The 13,345-nt window shown below is 39.7% G+C and overlaps 1 protein-coding gene across 1 annotated transcript in view; it reads left to right on the forward strand.

Annotated features, from left to right (window-relative positions):
* The first annotated feature begins 1,469 nt into the window (after nucleotides 1-1,469).
* Nucleotides 1,470-13,345, forward strand: part of LOC124873599 (cadherin-2-like) — a 185,445-nt gene continuing 173,569 nt past the window's right edge. The window contains exons 1-2 of the mRNA XM_047374346.1: nucleotides 1,470-1,676; nucleotides 8,409-8,535. Of these exons, the coding sequence (XP_047230302.1) occupies nucleotides 1,629-1,676; nucleotides 8,409-8,535 (175 nt within the window). The 5' untranslated portion in view covers nucleotides 1,470-1,628. The remainder of the gene's footprint in view (nucleotides 1,677-8,408; nucleotides 8,536-13,345) is intronic.

The following is a 13,345-nucleotide window of genomic DNA, read 5'->3' on the forward strand; positions in this document are numbered from 1 at the left end:
CACAATATGCTAATATTTTGAGAAGGACCTGTAGATTTCCAAAGCGGGTATTGTTACATTTTTATCTTCATCCATTATAAAGTCTCTACAGTATCCAGCCAGATTTGTTTTTGGTTCTTTCTTTTTGTGTCACCCACTGCTTCCACTATATTTGGTATACATTTTATGATAAGAGACAGCCTAGGTTTTCAGACTAAGCATTTTAGATGTTAGTGGAGACGGTCAAATTCAGTCCAGATTCTTTAAAAAACTATAAAATGGTCTTTAGTTTGAAAAACTGAGCTAGGTCAGATAGTATTAGCAAAGTTCTTTCTATTTCCTAAATGCCAGAATAATGAGAAAAATACATTTTTAGGGGCTGTTTTTACTTCAGTGTCAGAGGTTTACATACAGTTGGTTCTAAAATATTCAGATTTAAAGTAATCTTTTTATTTTACCAACATTTATCACAATATGCTAATATTTTGAGAAGGACCTGTAGATTTCCACTGGTCTAATGTCCATTCCCTGTGTTCTTTATCCCAAACAAGTCTCTTCTGCTTGTTGCCTGTCCTCACCAGTGGTTTCCTAGTAGCTATTTTACCATGAAGGCCTGATTCACACAGTCTCCTCTTAACAGTTGTTCTAGAGATGTGTCTGCTGCTAGAACTCTGTGTGGCATTGACCTGTTCTCTAATCTGAGCTGCTGTTAGCCTGCGATTTCTGAGGCTGGTGACTCGGATGAACTTATCGTCCGCAGCAGAAGTGACTCTTGGTCTTCCTTTCCTGGGGCGTTCCTCATGTGAGCCAGTTTCTTTGTAGTGCTTGATGGTTTTTGTGACTGCACTTGAGGACACTTTCAAAGTTTTCCCATTTGTTCGGACTGACTGACCTTCATTTCTTAAAGTAATGATGGCCACTCGTTTTTTTTTACTTAGCTGCTTTTTTCTTGCCATAATACAAATTCTAACAGTCTATTCTGTAGGACTATCAGCTGTGTCCTGCACAACAAAACTGATGGTCCCAACCCCATTTATAAGGCTTGAAATCCCACTTATTAAATCTGACAGGGCACACCTGTGAAGTGAAAACCATTTCAGGTGACTACCTCTTGAAGCTCATCAACAGAATGCCAAGAGTGTGCGTAGCAGTAATCAAAGCAAAAGGTGGCTACTTTGAAGAACCTAGAATATAAGACATGTTTTCAATTGTTTCACACTTTTTTGTTCAGTATATAATTCCACATGCGTTAATTCATAGTTTTGATGCCTTCAGTGTGAAGCTACAATATTCATAGTCAGGAAAATAAAGAAAACTCTTTGAATGAGAAGGTGTGTCCAAACTTTTGGTCTGTACTGTATTTCAGTTATGTAATTTCAGGCGGAAACTGTTCTAAAACCCTTCAGGGCTTAACAGGTTAATGCGAACTTTCTACCCATGGAGGTTCGGTATCACCGGTAGACGGCGGCACTGAGGAGCCGGGGGTTGAGCCAGTCCCAGGCTGGCTGGAGAGCAGCTAAGCGGGGGAGAACAGTCACACTCAGAGGGCTGCTAGGAGGAGGAAGGTCCACTCGACGGTTCATGGTTTTCTTGGGATTTAAACAACCTGACGTGTGCGGGTATCCGAGGAAGAATTTTAACAGGGGAAAATGAATATTCTTTGGGCGTGGACGATGTTGACGATTGCGACTGTGGAGGTAAATATTTCTTTCATTTTATAGAGAGAGAAAGAAAGAAGAGAGCAGCTGTAGCTGCAGGAACAGATAGATGCGCTCGGAGGAAAATGGGACGTTGCGATTGGGTCTGAGTTATTCTGTGGATTCTCTGCTGTTCTCACTGATTCAGGATGGCCAGACATCACATATATTCATGGCTGTATGTCAGAAAGGTTCCACTGGTCCCAGACCTGGCTCCGTGTTGCTAATTGCTCATAAACAAGATGAATGCAGGCGGTGCGTGACGGTTTGAAATGTGTGCTGAGAGGCGCAGTCAGTCAGGAAGGAAAGAGACTAACATCCTTCTGTCCTATGTGCTTCATCCTGACGGTGGAGGCTTTTTCTCCCTACTTACGGTTCCTCAGACTTATTGAAGGTTGAGTCAGACTAAAACAAATGCTGAGGATAAAGATGGCAGTTTTCTGAGCTTTAAAGATTGGCGTCGCCTTCGATATGACTCTTTAGCTACATTTGTGTCTGTGCTGACGGCCTAACCTCCGCTTCCATGGATTTGGGACAAAATGAGGGAACCTGGATTCGGTGTGAGCAAGAGTGTTTTGCCTGTTGCAGCACACATCATTCAAAACATTCCATAATGTGACCTAGTATATGGTACAGATATTATCTGTGATGATGGCTCAGACCTTTTCCCACCAGTAGTACTGAGCCACTAACTTTGACTAGACCCCCTCCGAATTTGACATTTCTGCTAAGCGCGTTCTTATTTCCCCTCAGTTATTATCGATAATTTCAATACTTTTTAGTTGTGTCTTCATAGAAAGGTGGGTTGGTGGAATAAATAAATCTGAAATCAGCAATCATCGGCATTATTCGGAAGGCTGGGCTGGCTGGTAAAACATGCTGAGCTGAATACAACAAAGGAACATTTTTTCACTTGTGTGCACAATTTAATATAAGGGGTCAAAGGTCAGATTTTCAGATACAACCAGCAGCAGTGCCTTACCCTCAGAACAGCACAGTCAGCACTGTTGAAGCTTTCCTTTTGTCCAGTCAGATCTTCCTGCTTTTGTCCGCCTGCAGCTACAGACTGTAGCTTTCTATTTTCTTTAAGGCACTAGGGATAACTGGTAGTATTATTTCCAAAATGCCTTGATTCCAATTTTATTGAAATGTTTTTGCTTTCAATTAGAAATTTCTAAAAAGCAATTTTGTTAGTATTCCAAATGGGAAAATATCTATTGAAATTGTGGGAATTTTCTGGACGTTAGTAGACACTGGGTATAATTTAAACAAACTGTATCATATCAACCATAAGTATAAACATTTACTTTTGTCATGGGCACACATGCATGTAAAATAATACAGGGTAAAACCATTCTGTTTCAACAGATTAAACAATAAGTAGAAATACACTACCGGTGTAAAACCTTTTTCTCATTTAATGTTTTTCTTAATGTTTATGACTATTTACATTGTACGTAGATTCTCACTGAATTCATCAAAACAGTGAATGAACACATCTGGAATAATGTAGCAAACAAAAGATTGTAAAAGAACTTTAAATATGTTTCATATTTTAGATTCCTTAAAGTAGCCGCCCTTAGCTGTGATGACTGAAATATTAACCTTTGGCCGTCTCTCAATGAACCTCTGGGAAGTTCTTTTAAGACTCTTTAGAAAACCATTTCAGGTGACCACCTCATGAAGCTCATGGAGAGAATGCTAAGAGAGCAAAGCAGTCATCAGAGCAAAGGGTGGCTATTTGGAAGAATCTAAAATATAAAAATGTTTAAAGTTATTTCACACTTTTTGTTATAAAAATAACAAAAAGTGAAACAATTCCATGTGTGTGTTTTCTTATAGTTTTGTTGCCTTTGGTTAGAATCTTTGATGTAAATAGTCATGAAAATAAAAAGACCCATTAAGTGTCATGTTTTGTTTTGGACATAGGACCCAATCGCAGGATGAGTGGAGTTGGTGAAAAGTTTTAATAGAAAATAATCAAACTTACAGCTGACCAGGCACAGGAAAAACATAAACAGGTTGGAAGCAGGCGCATGAAAATCCAGGCAACACAAATGGAAGGAATCAGGATTGGACCAGGGCAAAGACACAGGGTAGGTAACAGGATGATAACGGGATGTTAATGGAAGGATCCAGTGGAGAACAATGCAGACCAGAGAGCTTATAACCTGAGGGAGGTGAAGTGAGAACCAATAAGCTGGCAGACACAGTAATCAGAAGTGAATATGGCTCCGGTGTGGACCAGGGCGGCAGGGAGACAGAGGGAGTGACCAATTAACACAAATGAGCATGGGGAGCATGGTGATGACCAGAATACAAGAAAACGATGACTAGACTAAGAACATAAACAATAACCAGATGTATCTGAATATAACTAAACGTATCTAACACCAGAACACAGAAAAACAACTAAACTAACCAGAAGGAATCTAAAGAACCATAAATGAACAGAAAAGCACCAGGCTGAGCAGTAAGTAAACAAACACAAACCTAACATAAAATAAAACTTGACCGGTAGGGTATATGAGGTGTTAATCATTTTATTGAAGAATAATTTATTTTCCAGAACCTGAAAAACATGAAATATTAAGTAAAATATTAATTATCCTGGGCTGCACGGTGGTGCAGTTGGTAGCACTGTTGCCTTGCAGCAAGAAGGTCCTGGGTTCAATTCCCAGCTCTGCATGGAGTTTGCATGTTCTCCTCGTGGATGTGTGGGTTCTTTCTGGGTACTCCGGCTTCCTCCCACAGTCCAAAGTCATGCCTGTTAGGTTAATTGGTCACTCTAAATTGACCTTAGGTGTATGAGTGTGTGCATGGTTGTTTGTGTGTTGCCCTGTGATGGATTGGCGACCTGTCCAGGGTGTACCCTGCCTCTCGCCCATAGGCTGCTGGAGATAGACACCAGCTTCCCCACAACACACTATGGAAGAAGCAGTATAGAAAATGACTGATTACTAATCCCCTCACCTCTTCTTTAATTTCTTAAGCTAAAGACACAGCTGCTGATTTTTCCAGTGATAACCAATCAAACAACAATATATAAGCAACAGATAAAAATAAACTAGCTAAACGGTTGTAAATGGTACAGTAATATCACAGAATTAATGTCACCCTAGAAGATTATTTGGTCAGTAGCCTCAGAGGTAATCATCAGAGCAAAGCGGGTATTGTTACATTTTTATCTTCATCCATCATAAAGTCTCTACAGTATCCAGCCAGATTTGTTTTTGGTTCTTTCTTTTTGTGTCACCCACTGCTTCCACTATATTTGGTATACATTTTATGATAAGAGACAGCCTAGGTTTTCAGACTAAGCATTTTAGATGTTAGTGGAGACGGTCAAATTCAGTCCAGATTCTTTAAAAAACTATAAAATGGTCTTTAGTTTGAAAAACTGAGCTAGGTCAGATAGTATTAGCAAAGTTCTTTCTATTTCCTAAATGCCAGAATAATGAGAAAAAGACATTTTTAGGGGCTGTTTTTACTTCAGTGTCAGAGGTTTACATACAGTTGGTTTTAAAATATTCAGATTTAAAGTAATCTTTTTATTTTACCAACATGTCTCTTTTAAATGGAAGTAATACAGTATAAACATTTAGGAGCGGCCCTGCCAAAGTTTGGACTTGAATCAGTTTAGGGGCAATGGAAACGAAGGCGTTCAAACCTAAAAGACATGGAGCTCATCACCAAAGATGGATTGTCAAAAATACGAGTTAAATCATGTAAAAACCTTGTCAGCAATTATAAAAATCGTTTACTGCCGCAAAGTCAAAGATCATTAAAAGGGGTACAACAAAAAATAAACAGATAATTGTTTTTTCAACAAAACTGTTGCTGTTTGTACATTGGCTTTACATCTTACAATATTATAATATTGTATTGTAATTGTATTGCAAATGTTGGTCCTGTCCTCTTACAAGGGACAATGCAACAGATCACCAGTCCTGCAACAACAATAGGTCAGAGACTCTTACCATCATGGGAGAAGAAGTGGAGGGGTATAAATACCTCGGTGTTCACCTGGACAACAGTCTGGAGTGGAGATGCATCTGTGAAGCCATCTACAAGAACAGACTGTATTTCTTGAGGAAGCTTAGGTCCTTCTGTGTTTGCAGCAAGATGCTGCATATCTTCTATAAGTCTGTTGTGGAAAGTGTGATCTCTTCTGCCATCATCTGCTGGGGAAGCAGCATCAGAGCCAGGGACTTGAACCTATGGAGATCATTGTACAAAGAAGGATCCGCTGTAAGACGGAGCGCTACAAGAGAACCTTCCTGCCCACAGCCATCAGCATCTACAACGGCTCTTTGAAGAAACCTTCATAATGAGCTACAACAACATTTCATTTCACTTTAGGGTGAATAAAGTATTTTGGATTTTGAACCCCTGTACTTCACAGTTGGGATCATCTTCTCAGGTTTGCAAGATTTCACTTTTTTCCTCCAGTTATAATAATGGGCATCTTGGCCATAACACTTTAATTGTAGTCTGATTAGACCACAGGCCATGTCTCCAAGGATATTTTTCCCAGTGTAACTGAAAAGGTAGTTGTTCAACAACTTTGTGTTTGCTTTGCCCAAGTACAGCCAACCTTAAACTAAATAAAAATTATTCACACCTCTAAAGTAACATCAGCAATGAAATGCACAAACATTGTGTGCTTTAGCTCTGAGGAGGACATGGTTCATTTTTTCTGGTCCTTTTGATCATGTTTTTTGTCTGGGATGGTAGAATTTAACCAGTTCAGAGTCCCTGTCTGCTCATCATAAGAACCACAAAGAGCATGTTAACTGGCTCTCAGCCAGTTTCAAGCTAATAAACACATCTACACAAGATGTGTTTTCTGAGTATTAAATCAAAGGCATTTAAATAGCTCACTTTTTCCTTTTGATGTGATATTTTGAAGAAAATATCACATCAGAAGCATTAAAGCAGCATAATCTCCTAAAACAAACCTTTTACTCCAAATTTTAGTAATCCGTATACTAATTCTTTGTCACATGACTTCTGTGATTAAAATCAAACAGAACTTTGTTAGAATAATAGATGTTCATAGACTTAATTAAAGGCAGACACATAAAGTAATACTTTGCTTTTCATGAATAAAATTTTAGGGCCCTGTTAAATCTGGATTATGTTTATGAAAATTCCACTTATTCCACTTGTTTTTTTCTGACTTCCATGTTTTTCAGTACACATATTCTCCTGATCAAAGCCAGATGTTTCTGGGATACTGCTGGGACCAATGATGCACTTACATTATTTCATTAAATGAAAACATTCCCAGATCATGACGAAGCCTCATCTCCAGTGGGATTTTCTTGTTATCTCAATATTGTTGAAAGCCATCAGGACAGCCCATATTATAAAATAAATTTTTCTTCCAATTTTGAATATTCCATGTTTCATACTTCTTTCCATGTCCAAACCAGGCTGGTTTTTGGCATGGTAGGAGACGTGACCTTTGATGTCCGTGTTCTTTAAACCATGATTATTGGGCTACTGCCAGGATGAGTAAATTTGGGTCAAGGATCTGCCTGTGTCTTCTTGGAGAACCCGCTGGAGCCTAGGACTCAGCGCAGGGGAAATGTTTGGGGGTCCATCTCTTGACCTTTTGTTCCATAACTCTCAGGATTTTTAGGAAATTTAAAATGACTAGCTTACTCCCTCCACTCGCTGCAACCCTGTTCAGAGACTGAAAGGCCGTTTGCTGTCAGGGGTCATGTCATTGCAAAGGCCAAACCGACAATAACATGAAAGGCTGATTGATATGCATGTTTTGACCATTAAAATACTATAGTCAGAAACTTTTATAACCTGATAATTTTCCTTGATTTGTTTGAGTTTTTAATAATTTGTTTGGAAATGGAAATGTTTGTAGCTTCTTTTATCATCTTTAAAGTTTGATCAGGAGTTCTTTGATATAAAAAACAACCAGGTTAAAAAGTTCAACATGTTACTCATTCAGATTTTGGGAATGGAGGGACTGCTTCTGAAGAAGAGCTCATTAGAGCAGAATGTCCCTTTATTAATTCCCCCTAACACACCCCCACCCCCTTCCCGAATTCCTTACAAACACACTCACGGGCAAATGGAATGTCACAGTCTAAAGTTTTTGGCTTAAGCGGAAGTAAAACAGGGTCCTTACTTGAATCATACAAGTACTTGCCTCACACCCTTCTGAGCAACAGCAGCTGCTCTCAGTATCCCTGTGGAGTAGAAGGCTGGTAATATGTTCTCCTGTCTGTTTCACTCTAAATGAGGAACAGGGAGTGGGGCTGGGTGGTGGGGTGGGGGTCATGTCCAGCTCAAACAGAAGACACTAAAGTTTAGATGCTTATTGTTGTCGAAATAATTGAGCCAGTTATCTGCTGCTCGTCCTGGTGATTAATAACAGTGTCTGACTGGAGATTAGCAGAATGTATTTGCCATGTTGTGCTCTAATGGAGCAGAAAATAAATAAATAAAAGAAACGTTGAAACAATGTCATACTTGTCTGAGCTAAGTGCTGCTCTCATAACTGTAGTTTGTCATGCTTTTATTCATTCAAAAAAACATCCAAGAAGAAAAGCAGGGGCAGTTATAAGATTTCACTTGGCAACATATTTTAGTTTAATTCTTTGTCTGCAGCTCTTTGTTGCAGTTTCAAAGTGTCAAAGGGTTGTTATGGGAACAAAGTGAGAAGATCACAAGAGTTTTCTTTCTCTCATCTCCCCCTGTCTGCAGGTTGCTATTCTGGCCGTGCAGTCGTCAAGCCGGCAAGAATCTTTGGCATGCACAAGGGGCTTTTCACAAGATGAATACTACGCTAAGACTGAGCCAGAGATGGCAGAGGGGCAGGCTGTCTTCAACGGTCAGCACACACACACACACTCACCCAAACACACACAGACACACAAACACACACTCTTGAATGGACAACTCCAGGAATACTCCCTACAGTGAGTGGGAATTGTTGGAGTGTCCTGCTGGTTTCTGAATTACTTGTTGGAGCTTTAGGACCGACTCAGTGGGGATTATTGATTTTGAATTTGACTAGACGTTCTGTTAGGGATGGATGGACTCTGGTCTGTGTCACTCTGGTTTCAGCAATATTAGAAACAATGCCTGTAATGTTTGTGGTAAACTTTTGGTTGATGATTAGTTTTTTCAAAAAGCAACCATTAAAACTTTAACTTGTTTTTCCTCAGTATGATTTTAGACAGTCTTAATCCCAGTTCTAACAGATGCCCTGCTGCATTGGTTTGAACATGATGATTACTGCTTCGGATGTGTACAGGATAACTCCAGCAGCTGGAGGTATTGTTGAAACACAAGAATGTGTAAATTGTCTTACTTTTTCTGCAAAGTAAAGCTTCTGTATTCTGCATGCACATAAAAAGCATAGTAAGAAAAAGAAGCCTAACTGGTCTCTTCACTTCAAAAATCATTCAGTAACAACTTAAAAGATTGGTTGCCTTCAATATTTACAAGTCACAAGCCGTGCTGTGTAACTTACAGTAGTTCTTCATATCCAGGCCCACCCAGTCCACTGAAACTTAATTCAACTTGTTGTTCTAACAATCCAAAGCAAAATAGGGTGCTCATTTGGGAAGTTAATGCTTCCTCAGACTAGGAAGCTTCTATGTACGGAAAAAAATGTAATCACAATTATTTTGGTCAATATTATTATTTCAAACTGTTTCTCATTGACTTTGGAAACACATCACATCTGTTGCTCTGAACATGAAAATGTTCAATGTTGTTCCTTTTGTGATCATTTGGAGCCAAAACTGAAATAGAAACAGAGGCGTAGCTCAGGCGTCACCAATAGTTTGTAAAGTTATTAGGCCTGTTGGAGAGATCAGCGGCAGTTAGGAAAGAGTTACTGTAAAATATCCAAACACGATATGTACGAAAGGATCCAATGAGAAATTCCATCGGAAAGTTTTTAATTGAGACTTACAACTTTTTACTGCTTAATGATAATTGACTAATAGTACCCAGCTGAAAGCATCAGACTACTTCCAAGTAGACAATGTAATGGTTTTTGTTGCAGTAGTAATATTTCAACTGGGCACATACTAACATGTGGTTGTCTTTGCTAGTTCAGATCACGCTTCTTTAGTTGTCATAACAAATGTATTTTTAATGGCTAGGAAGCTGTGTCTCCTCTGCCTCCTCCTGCACCACAGAAACATTTTGGGATGACCTGCAAAGTTACGGAAAACAGAGAGATTGATTGAGGGGGGTGGCCATAGTTTCACTTCACTGAAAAGCTAATCTTCTGGCGATGACATTGAGTTTTCTTTTAGCCATTCAATAATCAGAAGTGAATACCTGACTTGTCCCCGAGTATCTGTGAAGAAAGAGGTGCTGACACCAGTTTTTGTCCTACAGGAAGTGCTTGGATTCTCTGTAAGGGTTCTTGCATCAGTTCGTATTGTTGTTTTAGCTTAAACATATTGGTGCTCAGCTCCCAAACTAGCTTTTGTGATTATAAATTGATTACAGGGAGAAACCTAACAAACACGCAGCCTGAAGATCTTATATTTGAGAGCTAAGGTGTAATCGTATGTTTTTGGGCTTTGATGTGTTCTCTCAAGTCTAACAGATGGGATCTGAAACATTCAGTTACATCTAAAACAAACACAGGGTTCTTTCTTTGGAAATGCTTTTGATATGGCCTGTTGGAGGAGGACCCCTTTCACCTTAGTTGACTCCCAGCTGTTTAACCACCTCACTGACAAAGGCCCCAAAACACTGCTAACACTGGTGTAGCCTCAGGTCCAAAAACACAGAGCAGACTAGACTTTGTGGTCGGGGTCATCTCAGGAAGGAGATGTGTGTGAAGGGCAGTGTCAGGATGGATCATTTCTTTTACCAACTGTTTTTTTAAATACTTTTTACTGCATTGTATGAAATGACATCCTAACATTTTCAACAAATTACACCTGTAAGTCTAGGTCACATAAAATAAAGGTTATGACCATGAAAATAGAGTGCAGCAGAGATAAAGAATACAGCTCTCTGTATAACAAGAAAAATGCTGCAGTTGCACCTTTTTTTAACCAGGAACCGACAGTAAAGACACTCTGGTCAAGATTAGCATTAAAGTTGAAAGTGTATGAAAAAGCTGGTTATTGTTATAGCACATTAGAGGAAACTGTAGATGTGTTAGTCAGGTTTCTGGAAAGTTGATTCAGCTGTGATCAGAACAGTGTTTTGGCAAAGGCCGTTTTTGAACTTTTGTGTGTTTATGGTAACTGTTAGTACTATTAGTCAGAGAGCTTTCACTGCCCTAAACGTCTTTTGAAGTGCAGAAGGCCTGAATGCTCTGACCTTTCCATTTTCCCATCCACCCTTCCTACTAAGGCAGTGAGTGTTAGTCACTGATACTGCCCTGTCCAGTTGGTTGCTTGTTAGTGCAAACCCGCCCAGCTGTGGAAACTCCCCATTCACTGGGTCAACAGTCACTGCACACATTCAACTATCCAACCCACCTATGAAATCTCCACCACTTTCTTGTTTGTCCCCTGTTCGTATTTTTCTGCTCTTGACATTGTCAAAATAAGATGAGATCTTTCCATGTAATCCATGCAACATTTATTAACTGCTCACAGTTAAATCCATAAACATTTCAATAAATATCCTTTTTGTAATCCATGCAATAATTATTAAAATACACAGTTGAAGCAGTGGAGAGTGACAAGTATATTCTCATATTCTGGGACTGAGAGAATGGAGAGGCCTGTATGGAGTCACATATTATCTGTCTTATCTTTTGCAGAAATATAAACAAGTGTATCTAAAGAAATGATGTATGATGATTTTCCATTATTTTACAAGTATTAAATGAAATTACTAATCTTTGATTTTCAAGTTAAAAGATGTATGATTGAAATATGGTTAAGAACTGATAATTAAAGTAAAAAATCAGCTATATACGAAAGAGATATAATGTTGATCAGTTGTGAAGCATGAATAAAAGGAATGAAGTGATGGTTTTGTAACTGTGTTTTAAAGTAAATGCAGAAAGCTGAGAATGGAATGTGTAATATTGTGTAAAGTTTAAGACTGAGCAGATTAGGGAGAGAACTGTAGGATGACTAAGAGTGACGAGAGCCAGCTACATGCTGACAGCGAATCTTTTGAAGACCAACGCAAGGAAGGGAGGATGAGTCTACAGCCAGCTGCGTGGCTATTACCAGCATCTCCAAGGTCACAAGCCGTGCAGTGTAACTTACAGTAGTTCTTCATATCCAGGCCCACCCAGTCCCCTGAAACTTAATTAGGCCCGAGCAGGAAAACTGCAAGGGCCTATTGTAATCGTAGGATTTCTTATTCTTTCTTTCTTTATTTCGCGCTGCATGCTGGGTGTTGGTGGTGATGGTGAGGCTGCACGTGGTGAGTCTGACAGAGTGGAAGAGTTGTCTCTAACAGTTTTTCTGACCTTTTATTTTTTTTATGTGTTGTTTTTTTTAGTATCCTTTATTTTGTACTGATTCTAAGTCTCGGAGTTGTTGGATTTTTTTTTAGCGTTGTAGCGCTGTTTGTTTGCGGGGATGGCGTCTTTAGGGGCGCCACCCCTCTCTTTAAGGAATGGGATTTGGATTCAACCTGACCCGTCAATCTCAGTTGAGACAGTTCTCCTGGCTGTAGGAGATATTGTCGGTCACATCAATTTAATTTATGCTTCAAGAACGAATAAGGGAGTAGTGGTTTTTTTGAAAGAAGAGCGCTTTGTTACTCAGTTGATTGTCAGCGGGCTGACAATAGGCGGAGAATACCTGCAGGTGTCCCCGCTTGCAGTGCCCTCCACCCGGGTGGTTGTTTCGGGTGTGCCGCCCTTCATTCCGAATAACTTGCTGGAGAAAGAACTCCAACGTTTTGGAAGACTTGCTAGCGGTTTCAAAACTGTGGGTTTGGGATGTAAGGATGATAAACTAAAACATGTCCAATCTTTTAGGAGACAGGTGTTTATGTTTCTAAACTCTGCTTCACAAACGCTGGAAGTGTCTTTCAGAGTTAAATATGAGGAAGGATCTTATATGGTTTACGCGAGCACTGGAAACATGAAATGTTTTGAGTGTGGGGATATCGGACATAAACGAGCCGCTTGCCCGCACAAAAACCCGACAAGGCAGGTTGAGATAAATCCAAATGGAGAAGTGTCGCTGGCTGCTGGTGTTCCTCCGGCTGCGGAGGGGGCGGTGCCTCCCCCGTCAACTGTCTCTGAGGCTGGGGAGGGAAGCAGCGATCTGGTTATACAGCCTGTTAAGAATGACCTTGAGAAAATTGGAATCGTTGTTCCAAAAGATTCCCTAATCTGTGGCAATTTTGATTTAGAAACAGATCCTACAGCTAACTCGAACCCTGGTGCAGCGGTGCTGCCCGCAGGTGAGGGTGTAGCGGTCCAGCCTGCAGCTGAAGATGAACAGGTAGAAAATATGGAGTATGACAGTGATTCAGACAGCATTTCAATAGCAGATTCCCAAACATCCAGTGGTGATTTGTACACTTTGGATGAAATCTATGTTTTCCTTGATGAAACTTTTGGAAAACATGTTAAAGTTCTTGATTATTTTCCTGATGCGGAAAAATTTATCAAGAGCGCTCTCATGGTACAGAAAATAGTAGATTTTAAAATGTTAGATGAAAAGAAAAGGTTCCGGTTAAAAAAG

Source organism: Girardinichthys multiradiatus, chromosome 9, assembly GCF_021462225.1.
Source record: "Girardinichthys multiradiatus isolate DD_20200921_A chromosome 9, DD_fGirMul_XY1, whole genome shotgun sequence".
Taxonomy (NCBI): Eukaryota; Metazoa; Chordata; class Actinopteri; order Cyprinodontiformes; family Goodeidae; genus Girardinichthys; species Girardinichthys multiradiatus.